The 19,015-nt window shown below is 42.2% G+C and overlaps 1 protein-coding gene across 2 annotated transcripts in view; it reads right to left on the minus strand.

The window, feature by feature from the left end:
• Positions 1-19,015, minus strand: part of SMN1 (survival of motor neuron 1, telomeric) — a 37,642-nt gene that overhangs the window by 13,862 nt on the left and 4,765 nt on the right. Inside the window, exons 2-6 of one of the 2 annotated variants that reach the window (XM_089689009.1) lie at positions 16,723-16,794; positions 13,433-13,558; positions 11,940-12,140; positions 2,411-2,554; positions 1,591-1,662 (exon numbers count right to left, since the gene is read on the minus strand). In XM_089689009.1, the coding sequence (XP_089545135.1) occupies positions 1,591-1,662; positions 2,411-2,554; positions 11,940-12,140; positions 13,433-13,558; positions 16,723-16,794 (615 nt within the window). The remainder of the gene's footprint in view (positions 1-1,590; positions 1,663-2,410; positions 2,555-11,939; positions 12,141-13,432; positions 13,559-16,722; positions 16,795-19,015) is intronic. The other variant, XM_089689010.1, reaches the window with a different exon arrangement.

Genomic DNA, 19,015 nt, shown 5'->3' on the forward strand with positions numbered 1-19,015 from the left:
TTGTATAAAAAGCAAGCTATGGCATGCCTAGTTTAATGTTTAGCCAGAAAACAGTGGATATAAAAAGTCTACACACCCCTGTTAAAATGTCAGGTTTCTGTGATGTAAAAAAATGAGACAAGGAAATAATTTCAGAACTTTTTCCACCTTTAATGGAACTTATAAACTGTACAACTCAGTTGAACGACAAACTGAAATCTTTTAGATGGAGGGAAGTGAAAAAAAACAAAACTATAATATGGTTGCATAAGTGTGCACAACCTTAAACTAATACTTTGTTGAAGCACCTTTTGATTTGATTCCAGCACTCAGTCTTTTTAGGGTATGAGTCTACCAGCATGGCACATCTTGATTTGGCAATATTTGTCCACTCTTCCTTGCAAAAACACTCCAAATCTGATTGTGAGGGCATCTCCTGTGCACAGCACAGAAAATGTTCAACCTTGGTTTCATCAGAACATAACACATTTTCCCACATGCTTTTGGGAGACTTCAGATGTGTTTCTGCAAAATTAAGCCGGGCTTGGATGTTTTTCTTTGTAAAAGTTTTGCCACTCTACCACACAGCCCAGACATATGAAGAAGAATACGGGAGATTGTTGTCACATGTACCACACAACCAGTACTTGCCAGATATTCCTCCTTTAATGTTGCTGTAGGCCTCTTGGCATCCTCCCAGACCAGTTTTCTTCTAGTCTTCATCAATTTTGGAGGGACGTCCAATTCTTGGTAATGTCACTGTTGCGCCATATTTTCTCCATTTGATGATGACTGTCTTCACTGTGTTCCATGGTATATCTAATGCCTTGGAAATTCTTTTATACCCTTCTCCCGACTGACACCTTTTAACAATGAGATCCCTCTGATGCTTTGCAAGCTCTCTGCAGACCATGGCTTTTGCTGTAGGATGCGACTAAGAAAATGTCAGGAAAGACCTACTAGAACAGCTAAACTTTATTTGGGGTTAATCAGAGGCATGTTAAATGATGGCAGGTGTGTACTGACTAATACTTAATGATTTTGAATGCGATTGCTCAATTCTGAACACAGATACATCCCCAGTTATAAGAAGGGTGCACAAACTCATGCAACCACATTATTTTAGTTTATGTTTACACCCCCCCCCCCCCCTAAAAGATTACAGTTTGTTTTTCAATTGAGTTGTACAGTTTATAGGTCACATTAAAAGGTGGAAAAAGTTCTGAAATTAATTTACCTTGGTCTCATTTTTTACATCACAGAAACCTGACATTCTTACAGGGGTGTGTAGACTTTTTATATCCACTCTCCACACATGTAAAATTTTTATTTTACTTATAAATAGGTAAAAAAGGAAAAGCTTATGGAAAAAAACCTCTAATTTTGCAATGTTAACAATCAGTTGTTGCCAACAACATCATTGGAAAGCATGACTATTGCATGATAAAATTATTGATATTTATTATATCTCCATCTCAGGAATATCCTGTGGTTAGAAAATGCTGAAAATACCTTCTATAAAACAAGCTGCCATGAAGGCACATTCAAGAACTATGCCTTTTGTCACCTCTTTATACATGATCCCTATACTGTGAGAAGACAATGACTTACAGGTGGGCCTGGAGGAAATGATGGAGGCCAGCCAGGAAAAAATGGATTTGCTTGACTAGATTTCTCACCAGGCTGTAAATACATAAATGATCATCACTGCTACTGCACAAGTACAAATCAAGCAACCATTCAATGTTGTACATTACATATCCAAGTGAGACCCAGCGTGATGGCCGATACAACCGGGTGGTTCTGTGTACTAAGCAATGTGAATGGACAGCTATGCAAGCATGGAAATGTAAGGGAAAACAAAAAAAACTAAGTCAATCTTTTGTATATTTACATTTTTTTTGCTTAAAACCTATGGCTCAGGCAAGAGTTGAGTTGCATCTCAGATGTCAGTGCATGGTTCTACCTCTCCAAAGAAGTTACAGTCTCACAGACTACATTATCTCTAGGGAGTGTTATGCAAAGACATGGACATTAAAAAACAAATGTATGGAAATGCATCTCTGTGCAAAACAAATTCTTGCTGCAGATGCCCTGCTGTGTTTAAATTACAGCTCCATTCCTCTATATAAATGAACTGATCCTGCCATTCAAGCAACAGAGCCTGTCTAGCTGTCCAAAAAAATGCATAACGGAGTGTCAAGTCTGAAAATTAGAGCTCACCATTTGTTACACTGGGGTTGATTTACTGAAACTGTAAAGTGAAAAATATGGTGCAGCTCTTCACAGACACCAATCAGCTTTTTTTGTTGTCAAAGCTTAATTGAACAAGCTGAAATTAGAAGCTGACTGCCTACCAATAACAGCTGTACCAGATTTTGCACTCTCCAGTTTTAGTAAATCAACCCCATTATGTAATCTGCACTCTTACCCGTCCAAAACCTGGCATGAAGGGGGGTGGGACTGGTGGGAAATGTGTGTTCTTTGCTGTAGCTGCAGTACGATGATCTCTGCTTTCTGAGTCTCCGGATGACCTGTCACTGTCATCTGTTGAGAGCTCCTCACCATTCACATCCTGAACAAAATGAAGATTAGCAAAGGTATTATAGAAGTGTAATTCAAAAACACGAAGATATTTACTACATTAACAACATCTAATTATACTCAGTTCTATCCAACAGCTTTGGATGATGTAAAATTAGAGATAAAGCGGAGCTCCACCCAAAAGGGGAAGTTCCACTTTAATGCTTTGTCCTCTGCTCCCCATTAAGGATTGGCACCCTTGGGGAGCGGGTATCCGAATTTGACAGGTACTCGCTGCCACTTCCGCTGCAATCGCCTAGGCGGAAGTTGTCCTCACCCCCTCACGTGACAGGTCCCAGAAGACTACAGGGCCATTCATAAAGTGCACCGCTTCTCATACATGTGCAGTGGGCGCCCGGCTGTGAAGCCGCATCCTGTCACAGCCGGGTGCTCCTCCAGAACGCTAAACTGATGACCTATAAGGGGCTTAAAAAGTGTTGATTATCTCCTTAAAGTGGGAACCTTTTCAAACTACATGAAGCAAAGAACAATCAGTTAAAATATTTTTTTGAATTTAACCTCCAGGCAAAACCTGTTCCTTAGTTGTACATCGTGAAGAGAACTGTTAGATGCTCTGTCAGGTTTTTGAGTATGAGATCAGGTGTCACCAGGAAAGAAGTGAGAGAAGATGACCACAAGACTGCTACAGACAGCAGCGAAAACCTGGTATTAAACGCTTTCCCCTCTGTCCAACAGAGAAATACAGCACATACAGTGCCTTGAAAAAGTATTCATACCAATTGAAATTTTCCACATTTTGTGATGTTAAACCAAAAACGTAAATGTATTTTATTGGGATTTTATGCGATAGAGCAACACAAAGTGGCATATAATTGTGAAGTGGAAGCAAAAATGATAAATTGTTTTCCAAATTTTTTACACATAAATATCTGAAAAGTGTGGTGTGCATTTGTACTCAGTCCCCTTTACTCAGATACCCCTAACTAAAATCTAGTGGAACCAATTGCCTTCAGAAGTCACCTAATTAGTAAATAGAGTCCCCCTGATTGCAATTTAATCTCAATATAAATACAGCTGTTCTGTGAAGCCCTCAGGAGGTTTGTTAGAGAATATTAGTGAACAAGCAGCATCATGAACGCCAAGGAAAACACCAGACGGGTCAGGGATAAAGTTGTGGAGAAGTTTAACCCCCCCCATACGCAAATATGCAGCCCAACTTGACTGGGCTTTTTTTCTGAGGGGCCACATATTTGCATACCTGTCTTTGTGCTGGGAGGGCGCCACACAGTGCGCTCCCAGCACAGAGACCAGGGTTTGACTGAAAGCTCTGGGGTCTGTTCTAGCGATCGGGACCCAGACCTTCTGATTCCGGGTCACCTGATCGCTGTGATGGCCTCTGGTTGGCTATCACAGTGATCAGTCACTGTGAAGCCCACCCCCGTGTTTTCTCTCTCTGAATGGAGGAGAGAGATACATTATATCTCTCTGTGTCTTTTCAGAGAGGAGAAAAAAAAAAACAAAGGTTTGATCTAGGTCAGTGCCAGGGTTAGTGTTTAGATCAAGATCAGGGTCAGAGGTATTTTTTTTTTGGTCAGGATTTTTTTATTTTTATTTTAAATTAGTATCAGTGTCAATTAGTGGCAGGATTAAGAAAAAGAAAAAGTAAATGCGCACTATTTTCTCTGGGTTGTACTATGGGTTCAAACAACTAACATACACATATGTGGTATCACTGCGATCATCAGGAGCAGGAGAAATTACTTTGGGCTGCTCTTTGGTGGTAGGTTATGGTAGTAGCAAGAAGTAAACAGCTAAATTAAAAAAAAGTTGTTGTTTTTTTTTTTCAATATTTTGGACCAGTTTTCCTTTGATACCACCAAATGAAAGTCCAATTTGTCCTGAAAAAAAAAACCCAAGGTATAATTCACCTGGATGCACAAAGTAGTGATGATATGTATGGTTTTGTTAACACATGTCAAAGTTGCTAAATTGTGCTCAGGGATTAATATTTGTTTTACCCTTAGGTACCAAGGGGTTAAAGCAGGACTAGGTTATAAAAAAATTATCTCAAGCTTTGAACATCTCATGGAGGACTGATCAATCCATCATCCAAAAATGGAAACAGTATGGTACAACTGCAAACCTACCAAGACATGGCCATCCACCTAAACGGACAGGGCGGGCAAGGAGAGCATTAATAAGAGAATCTGTCCACAGGACAACTATTAATCGTGCATTCCACAAAGCTGGCCTTTATGGAAGAGTGGCAAGAAGAAAGCCATAAAAAAATCTGTTTGCAGTTTGTGAGAAGCCATGTGGGGGACACAGCAAACATGTAGGAGAAGGTGCTCTGGTCAGATGAGACCGGAAAACTAACAGTGCACATCTCCCTGAACACACCATTCCCACTGTGAAACATGGTGGTGGCAGCATCATGTTGTAGGCATGGTTTTCTTCAACAGGGACAGGGAAGTTGGTCAGAGTTGATGGGAAGATGAATGGAGCCAAATACAGGGCAATCTTAGAAGAAAACCTGTTCGTCTGCAAAAAACTTGAGACTGGGGCAGAGGTTCACCTTCCAGCAGGACAACGACCCTAAACATACAGCCAGAGCTACAATGGAATGGTTTAGATCAAAGCATATTCATGTGTTAGAATGTCTCAAAGTCCAGACCTAAATCCAATTGAGAATCTGTGGAAAGACTTGACAATTGTTGTTCACAGACGCTCTCCATCCAATCTGACAGAGCTTGAGCTATTTTACAAAGAAGAATGGGCAAAAATGTCACTCTCTAGATGTGCAAAGCTGGTAGAGACATCCCCAAAAAGACTTGCAGCTGTTATTGCAGCAAAAGGTGGCTCTTCAAAGTATTGACTCAGGGGGGCTGAATACAAATGCAGGCCACACTTTTCAGATATTTGTAAAACATTTTGAAAACCATTTATAAATTTTTCTTCCACTACAATAAATGTGCCACTTTGTGTTGGTCTATCACATAAAATCCCAACAAAATAAATTTACATTTTTGGCTGTAACAAGACAAAATGTGGAAAATTTCAAGAAGTATGAATTCTTCACACTTCCAGCCAATTCCACAGTGATATGATCAATATACACATATAAGGGAGCAGGCTATTAAAGTAGAACTATAGGCAAAACGTTTTTCATTTTGGATAGAGTGAGGGAAGGTTATAACCCCTGTCATTTTATTTTTTGCCATCTGTGTCCCATTCAGGAGATTTACCTTCGCTTCTTCTCCCATAGCCAAAACAGGAAGTGAGACAATCTCTGCAAATTCAGGGAATTCCCCATTGTCCCCACTGGAATATTCCCGCCCTATTACTTTTCTGGGGAACAACTAAAAATTTGGGATTTTCTTTTACTTTTGATGATAATGATAAACAGGAGAAGGTGCTTATTATAGGATTTATTTTAGCATAATGCAGAAAATGCATTAGGATAAAAAAATATTTTGCCTTTACAACCACTTGACCTCCGAAAGATTTACCCCTCTTCATGACCAGGCCATTTTGTGCTACGGCACCGCACTACTTTAACTGACAATTACATGATCATGCAACGCTGTACATAAACAGCATTTATGTAATTTGTTCCCCCACAAATAGAGCTTTCTTTTGGTGGTATGTGATCACCACTGGGTTTTTTTTTTTTGTGCTATAAACAAAAACAGACCGACAATTAACCGCTTGCCGCCCTGCCACTGTGTATATACGTGTGCAGGGCGGCAGTGGAGCGCAAAACCACGTTTTAAAACGGGTTCCGCGCTCCCGCCGACCCGCGGGTGACGCGATTTGATCCAGGAGGGATCAATCATTAGATTTCAGCCAGTGATTTCTGGCTGAAATCACATGATCGGTCCCTGTCCTATCCTGTCCTGTGTTGACAAATACACAGGGCAGGATATGATGTCATTCTTCTCTGCCTGGACACATTCCGTTCCAGACAGAGAAGAAGACATCCAAAAAGTGAGTACACAAGCACTACACTACAGTTAGAACACTCTAGGACAGCGGTTCTCAACCTGGGGGTCGCGACCCCTTTGGGGGTCGAACGACCATTTCCCAGGGGTCGCCTAAGACCATCGGAAAACACATATTTCCGATGGTCTTAGGAACCGAGACACCGCTGCTGTCTCCGGCGATGTGTGGGCGGGATGATACACTGCTCCTGTCACCTGGCCACACCTCCGGGATCGCTCAGCAGCTCCGCCTCCTCGCCGCTGATTGGCCACCGGAACTGTAGCTCAGGAGAGGCACACAGGCGGACAATCACCGGCGAGGAGGTGGAGCTTGGAGAGGAGGAGCCGAGCGGCAGCACGCGTACATCAAAGAAGACCGAGGGAGCTGCCGGAGCGAGTGAAGAGGAGAGCGGCCAGAGAAGGAAGACAGCTGACAGGTAAGTGAGAGAGCGAGCCCAGGCTGGAGCAGGGGTCAGCAAAGTAAGTATCATTGGTGTCAGTGGGAGGAATAGTGCCCCATCATTTGTGTCACTAATACCAACGATGGGGCACTATTCCTCCCCCCACTGACACCAACGATGGGGCACTATTCCTCCCCCCACTGACACCAACGATGGGGCACTATTCCTCCCCCCACTGACACCAACGATGGGGCACTATTCCTCCCCCCACTGACACCAACGATGGGGCACTATTCCTCCCCCCACTGACACCAACGATGGGGCACTATTCCTCCCCCCACTGACACCAACGATGGGGCACTATTCCTCCCCCCACTGACACCAACGATGGGGCACTATTCCTCCCCCCACTGACACCAACGATGGGGCACTATTCCTCCCCCCACTGACACCAACGATGGGGCACTATTCCTCCCCCCACTGACACCAACGATGGGGCACTATTCCTCCCCCCACTGACACCAACGATGGGGCACTATTCCTCCCCCCACTGACACCAACGATGGGGCACTATTCCTCCCCCCACTGACACCAACGATGGGGCAGTATTCCTCCCCCCACTGACACCAACGATGGGGCACTATTCTCCCCTCCACCACACTGACATCAATGATGGGGCACTATTCCTCCCACTGACACCAATGATGGGGCACTATTCCTCCCACTGACACCAATGATGTGGCACTATTCCTCCCACTGACACCAGTGATGGGGCACTACTCCCACTGACACCAGTGATGGGGCACTACTCCCCCCACTGACACCAGTGATGGGGCACTATTCCTCCCACTGACACCAATGATGGGGCACTATTCCTCCCACTGACACCAATGATGGGGCACTACTCCCCCCACTGACACCAATGATGGGGCACTACTCCCCCCACTGACACCAATGATAGGGCACTACTCCCCCCACTGACACCAATGATGGGGCACTATTCCTCCCACTGACACCAATGATGTGGCACTATTCCTCCCACTGACACCAATGATGGGGCACTACTCCCCCCACTGACACCAATGATGGGGCACTATTCCTCCCACTGACACCAATGATGGGGCACTATTCCTCCCACTGACACCAGTGATGGGGCACTACTCCCACTGACACCAGTGATGGGGCACTACTCCCCCCACTGACACCAGTGATGGGGCACTACTCCCCCCACTGACACCAGTGATGGGGCACTATTCCCCCCACTGACACCAATGATGGGGCACTACTCCCCCCACTGACACCAATGATGGGGCACTACTCCCCCCACTGACACCAATGATGGGGCACTATTCCTCCCACTGACACCAATGATGTGGCACTATTCCTCCCACTGACACCAGTGATGGAGCACTATTCCTCCCACTGACACCAGTGATGGAGCACTACTCCTCCCACTGACACCAGTGATGGGGCACTACTCCCCCCACTGACACCAGTGATGGGGCACTACTCCCCCCACTGACACCAGTGATGGGGCACTACTCCCCCCACTGACACCAGTGATGGGGCACTACTCCCCCCACTGACAGCAGTGATGGGGCACTACTCCCCCCACTGACACCAGTGATGGGGCACTACTCCCCCCACTGACACCAGTGATGGGGCACTACTCCCCCCACTGACACCAGTGATGGGGCACTACTCGCCGCACTGACACCAATGATGGGGCACTATTCCTCCCACTGACACCAATGATGGGGCACTATTCCTCCCACTGATACCAACGATGGGGCACTATTCCTCCCACTGACACCAACGATGGGGCACTATTCCTCCCACTGACACCAACGATGGGGCACTATTCCTCCCACTGACACCAACGATGGGGCACTATTCCTCCCACTGACACCAACGATGGGGCACTATTCCTCCCACTGACACCAACGATGGGGCACTATTCCTCCCACTGACACCAGTGATGGGGCACTATTCCTCCCACTGACACCAGTGATGGGGCACTATTCTTCCCACTGACATCAGTGATGGGGCACTATTCCTCCCACTGACACCAGTGATGGGGCACTATTCCTCCCACTGATACCAATGATGGGGCACTATTCATCCCACTGACATCAGTGATGGGGCACTACTCCTTCCACTGACACCAATGACATGGCACTACTCCTCCCACTGCAAAATTACAGTTATGAAGTAGCAATGAAAATAATTTTATGGTTGGGGGTCACCACAACATGAGGAACTGTATTAAGGGGTCGCGGCATTAGAAAGGTTGAGAACCACTGCTCTAGGACACATTTAACCCCCTGATCCCCCCCCCCCCCCAGTTAACCCCTTCACTGCCCTGTCACCAGTGTCACTGATCAGTGAAGCGATTTTTACTGATCAGTGTCGCTGGCGACTTCCGATAGAGTTAGCGCCCCTCCCAGATAGCGCCAGATTGCCCGCCAGTACACCAGTAATCCCGTCTAACCCCCTGATCGCCCCCCCCCTCCAGTTAACCCCTTCACTGCCCTGTCACCAGTGTCACTGATCAGTGAACCAATTTTTACTGATCACTGTATCAGTGTCGCTGGCGACTTCCGATAGTGTTAGCGCCCCTCCCAGATAGCGCCAGATTGCCCGCTAGTACACCAGTAATCCCATTTAACCCCTTAATCCCCCCCCCCCCAGTTAACCCCTTCACTGCCCTGTCACCAGTGTCACTGATCAGTGAACCGATTTTTACTGATCACTGTATCAGTGTCGCTGGCGACTTCCGATAGTGTTAGCGCCCCTCCCTGATAGCGCCAGATTGCCCGCCAGTACACCAGTAATCCCACTTAACCCCTTGATCCCCCCCCCCCCAGTTAACCCCTTCACTGCCCTGTCACCAGTGTCACTGATCAATGAACCAATTTTTACCGATCATTGTATCAGTGTCGCTGGCGACTTCCGATAGTGTTAGCGATCCTCCCAGATAGCGCCAGATTGCCCGCTAGTACACCAGTAATCCCATTTAACCCCTTAATCTCCCCCCCCAGTTAACCCCTTCACTGCCCTGTCACCAGTGTCACTGATCAGTGAACCGATTTTTACTGATCACTGTATTAGTGTCACTGGTGACTTCCGATAGTGTTAGCACCCCTCCTAGATAGCGCCAGTTTGCCCGCTAATGCACGGATTTTTTTTACCAAAAACATGTAGCAGAATACATTTTGGCTTAAATTTATGACTAACTTTGAGTTTACGATATATTTTTTATAGCTGAAAGTAGAAAATATTGGTTTTTTTCAAAATTTTTGTGTTTTTTTTGTTTATAGCGCAAAAAATAAAAAGCGCACAGGTGATCAAATACCACCAAAAGAAAGCTCTATTTGTGTGAAAAAAAAGGACGTAATTTTCGTTTGGGTGCAGCATTGCATGACCGCACAATTATCATTTGAGTTAGTGCAGCGCTGTATAGCAAAGAAAGGCATAAATTACAGCATCTATACGATAGTTTGTAGACGCTATAACGTTCACACAAAGCAATCAATATACACTTATTGGGATTTTTTTACCAAAAACATGTAGCAGAATACATTTTGGCTTAAATTTATGACTAACTTTGAGTTTACGATATATTTTTTATAGCTGAAAGTAGAAAATATTGGTTTTTTTCAAAATTTTCGTGGTTTTTTTGTTTATAGCGCAAAAAATAAAAAGCGCACAGGTGATAAAATACCACCAGAAGAAAGCTCTATTTGTGTGAAAAAAAGGACGTAAATTTTGTTTGGGTACAGCATTGCATGACCGCGCAATTATCATTTGAATTAGTGCAGCGCCAAACAGCAAAAAAAGGCCTGGTCATTAAGGGGGGGGTAAATCCTCTGGGGCTCAAGTGGTTAAAAAAAAAAAATACAAAAACATTTTTTATTTTCTGCTATAAAATATACAATAAAAGATTTTTAAATCTCATTCTTTTCATAAATTTTGGCTAATATGTATTCTGTTACATATTTTTGGTAAAAAAAATATATCCCAATAAGTGTATATTGATTGGTTTGCGCAAAAGTTATAGCATCTACAAACTATGGTATATACACACTGGAATTTTTATTTAGTTTTATACTCATAATGGCGGCGATAACCGACTTAAAGTGGAGCTGCGATACTGCAGCAGACAATCTGATACTAACTGACACTTTGTGGGAACCAGTAACACTAATACAGTGATCAAAGCTAAAAATATACACTATCACTGTACCAATGACACTGGCTGGGTTGAGGTTAAACACCTAGGGCGATCAAAGGGTTAATTGTGTGCTTAACCAGTGATTTTGTGTTTACCATATGGAGTTTTGCAGGGAAACAAAATCCAGCACATTGCCGCTGACAGGTTACAGCTCTGCCTTGTTTACATAGCCAGAGCTGTGTTCTGTCTCTCTCCTCACCAATCGGCATGTCTTGGCAGTCATCCATTGGCCGGCACACGCTGATCGGCTTCTGCTGTGACTAATCACAACAGAAGTGGCACGCCGAGAGTGCGTGCAACCAGGAAATGTAAAAAAAAAAAAACCCACACAATTTTGCAGAGCAGGCGCCTTGTAGCAGTACATCTGCTATAGGGCAGTCGTAAACTGGTTAAAGTAGATTGTATGGACTGTATTAAGATGATCTTGCAACAACATTACAACATTAACGTGTTGCATATGTACATCATAATAATAACAATAATAATCTTTAAACATAGCAAGCTTAGGCCTCGTAAATACAGCAATAATCTTACATCAGGTTACACACTTAATTACCATTATGTTGGGGACTAGAGGAATATGGGGTTGTGTAGTATACATTCCGGCCCTACTCCTATAGCCGAGTATGATGAGCTCAGTGCTATCATCATATTACTGGAGCTTTTTTTTGTGGCTGTGCAGATAATTATTTGAAAGTGCATGAACATTCTTTCAGGGCTTTGGTACACGGTTCATCAAAACTGTGTGCTAGAGCTTTAATCCTGCCTCATTTACAACCAGCCTAAAAAGAAAACTCTTACCTGTACTTGATCTTTTTGATCACTATCTGCTTCTGAACTGTCAGGGAAACGCAAGTCTGTCAAATTTTGCTCCTCGTTGTTGCCATAGCCGGTATACACAACAATACATGTTCCCCTTTTTGCATCAATAGAAGAAATAGTAGCTGGGTAAAGATTGCCATCTTCTGACCAAATGGCATTGCACGAGTCTCCAATTCTCCACTTTAAAAGAAAGGATATACAAGAACTGAGCCCATAAGGAACCAATACAAATTTGCAATGTAAAATGAATGACTACATTAACGAGACAGTACAACCATACAGGTTATGGTAAGATTGGACTAATGCAATCTAAAAACCCTCACTCAAAACTATGAGCGGAACAGTAGAAACTTTACATGTCTCATTCCATTATTTATCCCCAAAACAAGAATAATCCTCATTTTAGGATCTGTTTTAGAATAATTCAAGAGAATATATCTTACTTATACTATTTTCCTTAAATAATGTAAATTTATTAAACAATTCTGAAATAGAAAAAAAAAAGTACGGAAAATTGGAGTTTGTCACAGGATTCGGTCAGTTTTATGCGTGATCATTCCACAATCTGGTGTAGACCCATGCTTAGAAATACCTATTATTTTAAGAAGGCTTTACTATGTACTGATTCAGCAGGAGGGATTGTTTTTTTTATTACTTTAGTTCCCTTACACCATAACCTTTACAAATTCAACAGTCTCGTTGGGCCCCAAGCCCAACTAGATAGAAGCCATGGTTTCTGTACATTGTACTGATGATTGCCAAATAGCCTGAAACAATGGTATGCATTTTGGAATAAATCTATAATATTAGGCTATATTTGCACCAGCAGTCATCTGGCTAATGAAAGGTAAAACAATCATTTGCATGGCTCTGTCCACTGCTCTGAAATGAGGAACAAATTTTAGGATGTGTGATGGAATGACCTATATCAGCAATAAAGGTCTCCAACATTTGGGAGTGAAAAAAACCCTCTCAGGAACCTTCTGCCTTTTTTGTTCACCCCTGAAATGTTGAGTATTTCCTCCTCTTCTCTCTTTTACCAGGGTCTGATACTGCGCTCAGTCCCATTGCTCTCTTCTGGGTACTAACTTCTTGTATGCATTTATGAACATCAGAAGCCATATGACTAAGCAATGATCATATTACCTATGTATGTGCATTTTGGATATAGATTTAAATTAACAGTGAAACAAAATCTCATGCTGTACTATATTTTATATTATATGTCATACTTGGATATTTCTACCTATTGTATTATACTGCTTTTATATATGCTGTACACAACTTCATTACAAAAGCACAGTCTGCTTACTCTGTATATTTACAATATGTAATGGAATGAGACATGTGAATACCTTGTTTTAAGAAGGCTTTACTGTGCTTCATTACATTAAGAAGCTTAAAATATAAAAGGCTACAATTCTGAACCAATACTAAAGATTAAACAGGCGAATAAAGTATCTTTGCAGTACCTTTTTCACGGGAAGTGCATTGTTCTTCTTCCTGCCTTTATTCTTCTTGTTATTTTTTCTTTTTGGATTGGTATACTTCTCTGGTGATGGAGGTCCCACGGTACAATCTCCATTCTTCAGAGCTTTCTAAAAGTAGAACTTTTTTCAGATCCATGCCTCATCATGTCACACTTGGACAAAATAATCTCACAATTGCTTTTTAATGCAGAGGCAGTGGTCTTCACCATTTCCATCAAGACTAATATATAACACATTAAAGGCATTTGAAACATTTTCTTTCAATACTAAAATAGTTCATATAAAATATATTTTAAGCAGGTAAATATAAAAAAAATAACACGTGATGCCAACAGGCAGAACTCCAAGCAAGTTCTTAGCTCTATGAAATCCCTTCCCTACAGATACCGTGCTAAAAATAAACTTGAAAGAGTCAGAGGACAGACACATGTCCTCTTCTCTGTAAGAAAGACATCATAAATGGTAGAGTAAGAATGCCTGCAGGAAAGCATAAAAGGTAGATCAGCTTTTGTATTAGAAAGCCCAGCATGCTTTTCAAACAGCTTGTAATTATGATGACATACCATAGCAGAGAACTAAACAACACAGCAACAGATGTGCAAGTTTGGTGAAAGATGTGTGAAAATTGTTTTTACAGAAAAAAAAAAAAATCAAACAAAAACAAAATTCAGCTAAAAGCTATAATGAATAACTTGATTTCATGAGAAACCTAACAGGTGAGCAAGTGGGTTTATGCCAAACAGACCATAATTTCTAAATTTTTCTAAATATATGGTGAACAAACCACTATTTGGATGGTGGTAATCAAATGTGTGAGCGGACAATTGGGGCCAATGCTAAGCCTTCCACGATACCAAAAAGAAATAGATACCTGATATTATGAACTACCATACTGCAAAGCTACTGAACATAGGTAAGCACTTTCAAAAGTAAAAAGACTGTTTCTGAAGATAGACAACAGAATAGGCTCGTTTCTCTGAGGGTTCGGAAACTGACTGCCTCCTTTTGCTGTACAATGTTGGGTCAAGTAGCCAGTTGTTAGGATGATGAATTTATCAGGGCAGGGGTAAGAAACGTCTATGTGAAGCCTCATCAAAAGAGTATAAAGTTACTCTGTGCTTGGCATTAAATTAAGTCTATACAAAAAAACAAACTACCTGCATTTGCAGATACTAAATGCAAGGTCTGCTGATACATTAAATTGTATTAAAGACAATGTCCAACTTTTAGAAAAATGTATATATATATAATAAATATAAGGGGTGTCACAGTGTGGGAGTTTGATTGTTTCCCCTGCCTTGGAAGATACTTTACGAAAATAGGGAAGGAGGATCAAATGACCATCCTTAATATTAAGCAAGGCCTGGCCAACCCATGGAGAGAAATGTCCAGCAGGTGGCTGGGGAAGTGATAGTCAGAATCACAGACTGGGGTTGTTCCTTCTTCCCGGGAGGTTTCCAAAGCCCCAGGGGGCTGCTGTTCTGAGGCAGCCCATGGACTGTGTAGCTGTTCTTGAGCACTCAGCGGTGTAAGGGCTGAGGGCTGGGATGGGGAGCCAGCTGTAGGGCTTCACCACAAGCAATCTGGTCTGGAGGATATATATAGCCTCAGAGTGCTGTCCATTCCCCTATCCTCATCAGAATCCTGGAGTGTGAGCCTAAAGGAAAATATCCCCCTGTTACTGTGCAGCATTCTGGAAATCACATTGGATAGCAATAGTTATGCAGTGGCACAAGGTAACGAGATGCCACAAAGAACGGCCTTATGGTCTACATCTCTGAGGGCTTAGAATGTTCAAAATCCCCAGTTACCTCCAGAGAAAGACTAGGGAGAAGATCATCCTCTCATTGCTATTGACAATCATTTTTTGTAGTGTCCCATGCCCTAACCCCTCTCCTGTAAGCAATAAATATCAAAAAGACATCCCTTAGACTGAGTTATTGAAGCCGGTGTGTATGGACTGTGTGCTTGTGGGGATAAACAGTCTCTATACTATTAAGGAATAACCAGATTACCAGCAGTCCCTATGGGGGTAGTGCTACGTTTGAATTTAAGCCTGCAGAGCATTTGAACCATGATCAGACATTCTTAGGTGGAATGCATAGTCTCCTACAGAAATCCCCCCCCCCCCCAGTCCCAGGTCCATACAGTGGTACAGATCTACCAATATGGAAGATAGAGAAAGCAGTCAATAGACTACAATTGCAACAATATCGCCACACTTGAGCTTTATTGGGATTTTCAAGTCCCTCTGTTGTAGTGCCAGATGAGAATTGTAGTCTTCCATTCATAAATCCCCTCTGTGAATGTATGACTGTGCGAGAATAGCTAAACAGAAACCTGCATAAAGAAGAACCCAGTGATTCAAGATTGGTGTAAATATGGGTGTGACAAGAAACATGGTATGAAAGGTGGAGTGTACCTTTAAAGCTGACCTTATGCATCATGAACCCTTTGTACAATCTTCTTAAATCTACAAACAATTATGCAGTGTGAGCCCAGTGGGATACAAATTAAAAGGTTTGTTCCTTTGAAGAGCAAGGGCCACTTAAGTGATTTGGTATCTGGTCCCAGGCAACAATGAAATTAAATGGTTCAGAATTTAAAATGTTTTATTTTGAACAGCATAAAGAGCATGTTCCTCCTACAGCTGCTGAAAGCAAGCGGACGGGAGAGGTGAAGTCAGCTTTCAGTGGTTGCAAGAGGAAAATGGAGAGGGGATCGGTTTCTGCATAAGCCACCCCTCCTGTCCAAGTGTAAAATTCTGACAGGGAAGTCACACAGGACCCCTGGAGCATGGAGTGGAGTCATCACGGCAACCCCAGTGATGGGGGGGGGGGGGGGGTGGATGTTGTGAAAAAAAACATCTCAGCTGTGGGATTTTACTGACTCCCAAACAACAAATTTAAACTAGCCCTTACTGTCCTGTGTCCCCTACAAGTCTGCTTTCACAATAATGTGCTGTAGTTAACCCATACTGTGGTTGCAGCGCAGTGCACCTGAGGATTTCCTGTGGGTTAGCTACTCTTTGCCATAGACTTCTATTATATCTTGCGGGTGTGGTGCACTCTTAAAATGCACCAAAACTCCTACTTTCAATTTGAGGTTGAGGGCCAGGGGTTGAGCACCCTTGATGTAGATCCTTACATTACTATTAGGGTCACTAAAGGAGATTGTACAAAGACTGATTCAGAATGTAAAGCGTATGACCAAGTTTAGTAAGATGTAAGACGTGTACAAAGGAATACCCACAATTAGAGAACAGTACAAACCTTAAATGAAGAGACTGCTTTGTCATAGGCTTTTATCAAAGCAGTATCATCCCAGATGTCAGAATCATCACTCTGAAATAAAGAAAGAACAAATCTATAAGAAAATGAACATAGCTCACTGAATACTTTGGCCATATGACACACAGATCGGTGTGCAATAGCATGCAACTCAGGCTACAATTTCTGCATCTGCTGAGATAAATGAACTCCTGCACACTCACAGGAGTGACGTCATCCAGGCCTGGCCTATAAAGATGACCAAACATTAGAAGCCGAAAGAAGAATGGCTGAATATGTCACCAGCCAGCGAGGGACACCATCACTGAAGTGAAGGAGACTATACAGTGCCTGTGTATTCATACCCCTTGAAATTTTCCACATTTTGTAATGTTACAACCAAAAACTTAAATGTATTTTATTGGGATTTTATGTGATAGACCCCGAGTCAATGCTTTGTAGAACCACCTTTGGCTGCTCTGCACATCTAGAGAGTGACATTTTGGCAGATTCTTCTTTGCAAAATAGCTCAACCTCTGTCATATTGGATGGAGTGTCTGTGAACAGCAATTTTCAAGTCTTGCCACAGAATCTCAATTGGATTTAGGTCTGGACTTTGACTGGGCCATTCTAACACATGAATATGCTTTGACCTAAACCATTCCATTGTAGTTCTGGCTGTATGTTTAGGGTCGTTGTCCTGCTGGAAGGTGAACCTCCACCCCAGTCTCAAGTCTTTAGCAGACTCTAGAAGGTTTTCTTCTAAGATTGCCCTGTATTTGGCCCCATCCATCTTCCCATCAACTCTGACCAGCTTCCCTGTCCCTGCTGAAGAAAAGCATCCCTACAACATGATGCTGCCACCGCCATGTTTCATGGTGGGGATGGTGTGTTCAGGGTGATGTGCAGTGTTAGTTTTCCACCACACATTGCGTTTTGCTTTTAGGCCAGAAAGTTCAATTTTGGTCTCCTCTGACCTAACCCTGCTTTAAATTTCTGCACAACTTTATCCCTGAGCTGTCTGGTGTGTTTCTTGGCCTTCATGATGCTGTTTGTTCACTAATATTATCTAACAAACCTCTGAGGGCTTCACAGAGCAGCTGTATTTATACTGAGATTAAATTACAAACAGGTGGACTCTACTAATTAGGTGACTTGTGAAGGCAACTGGTTCCACTAGATTTTAGTTAGGGGTATCAGAGTAAAACGGGGCTGAATACAAACGCACTCCTCAATTTTCAGATATTTGTAAAACGTTTTGAAAACCATTTATCATTTTCCTTCCACTTCACAATTATGTGCCACTTTGTGTTGGTCTATCACATAAAATCCCAATAAAATTAATTTACATTTTGAGCTGTAACATGACAAAATATGGAAAATTTCAAGGGGTATAAACACTTTTACAAGGCACTGTAGTGCCGCTTAAATCTGCAAGGATTTCATAGCTCAAAATATTTTCAGATCTGCAAGTGCAAAGATAAACACGCTACTAGTGACCTGCCCAAAGCACGCTTCCGTCCATCTGATCTCATTTTGGAATCTGATAGCAGATACAGTCCTGCTGGAATCTAAACAGTGATCAGATAGGTTTTTTTTTCATTGAAGTTTTGAGAATATCAACTTCAAAGATTTCTATTAAAAACAGCACAAGCGCAGTACATTTTTCTAAACTGTAAACATTAGATCAACTTTTTTTCTTTAACATAATTAAAAGGTATTATAAGAACCAATAAACAGTCCTATCACTATTGTGTATGTGTGTTAAACATATTCAGTATATTTGTGCATTTTCTAATTTTTTATCTCTAACATACTGCAAGCACAGAAAAAGTCCTGTTAACCACTTGCTCTCCAGAGGATTTACCCCTTTACCCCCCTTCCTGAACAAGCCATTTTTTTGGGCGATATGGAGTTGGGTTACTTTAACCACTTCAAGTCCGGACACTTTCACCCCCTTCCTGTCCAGGCCAATTTTCAGCTTTCAGTGCTATCACACTTTGAATGACAATTGCGCAGTCATGCAAGACTGTACCCATATTAATTTTTTAGCATTTTTTTGAGACAGATAAAGCTTTATTTTTGTGGTATTTATTCACCACTGGGATTTTTATTTTTTTTGCTATATAAATGAAAGTCTAAAAATTTAGAAAAAAGTGTTTTTCCTATAAAATTTTGGAAACAAATAATATTTCATCATAACTCTTGGCCAAATTTTATTCACTTATCTTTTTAGTGAAAAAAATAACCCAAATTAGTTTATAACCAAAAATTATTATTTTTTTTTTTAATTTAT

The sequence above is a fragment of the Staurois parvus genome, unplaced genomic scaffold (assembly GCF_062004578.1).
Source record: "Staurois parvus isolate SC_StPar_1 unplaced genomic scaffold, SC_StPar_1.0 ptg000466l, whole genome shotgun sequence".
In the NCBI taxonomy this organism is placed as follows: Eukaryota; Metazoa; Chordata; class Amphibia; order Anura; family Ranidae; genus Staurois; species Staurois parvus.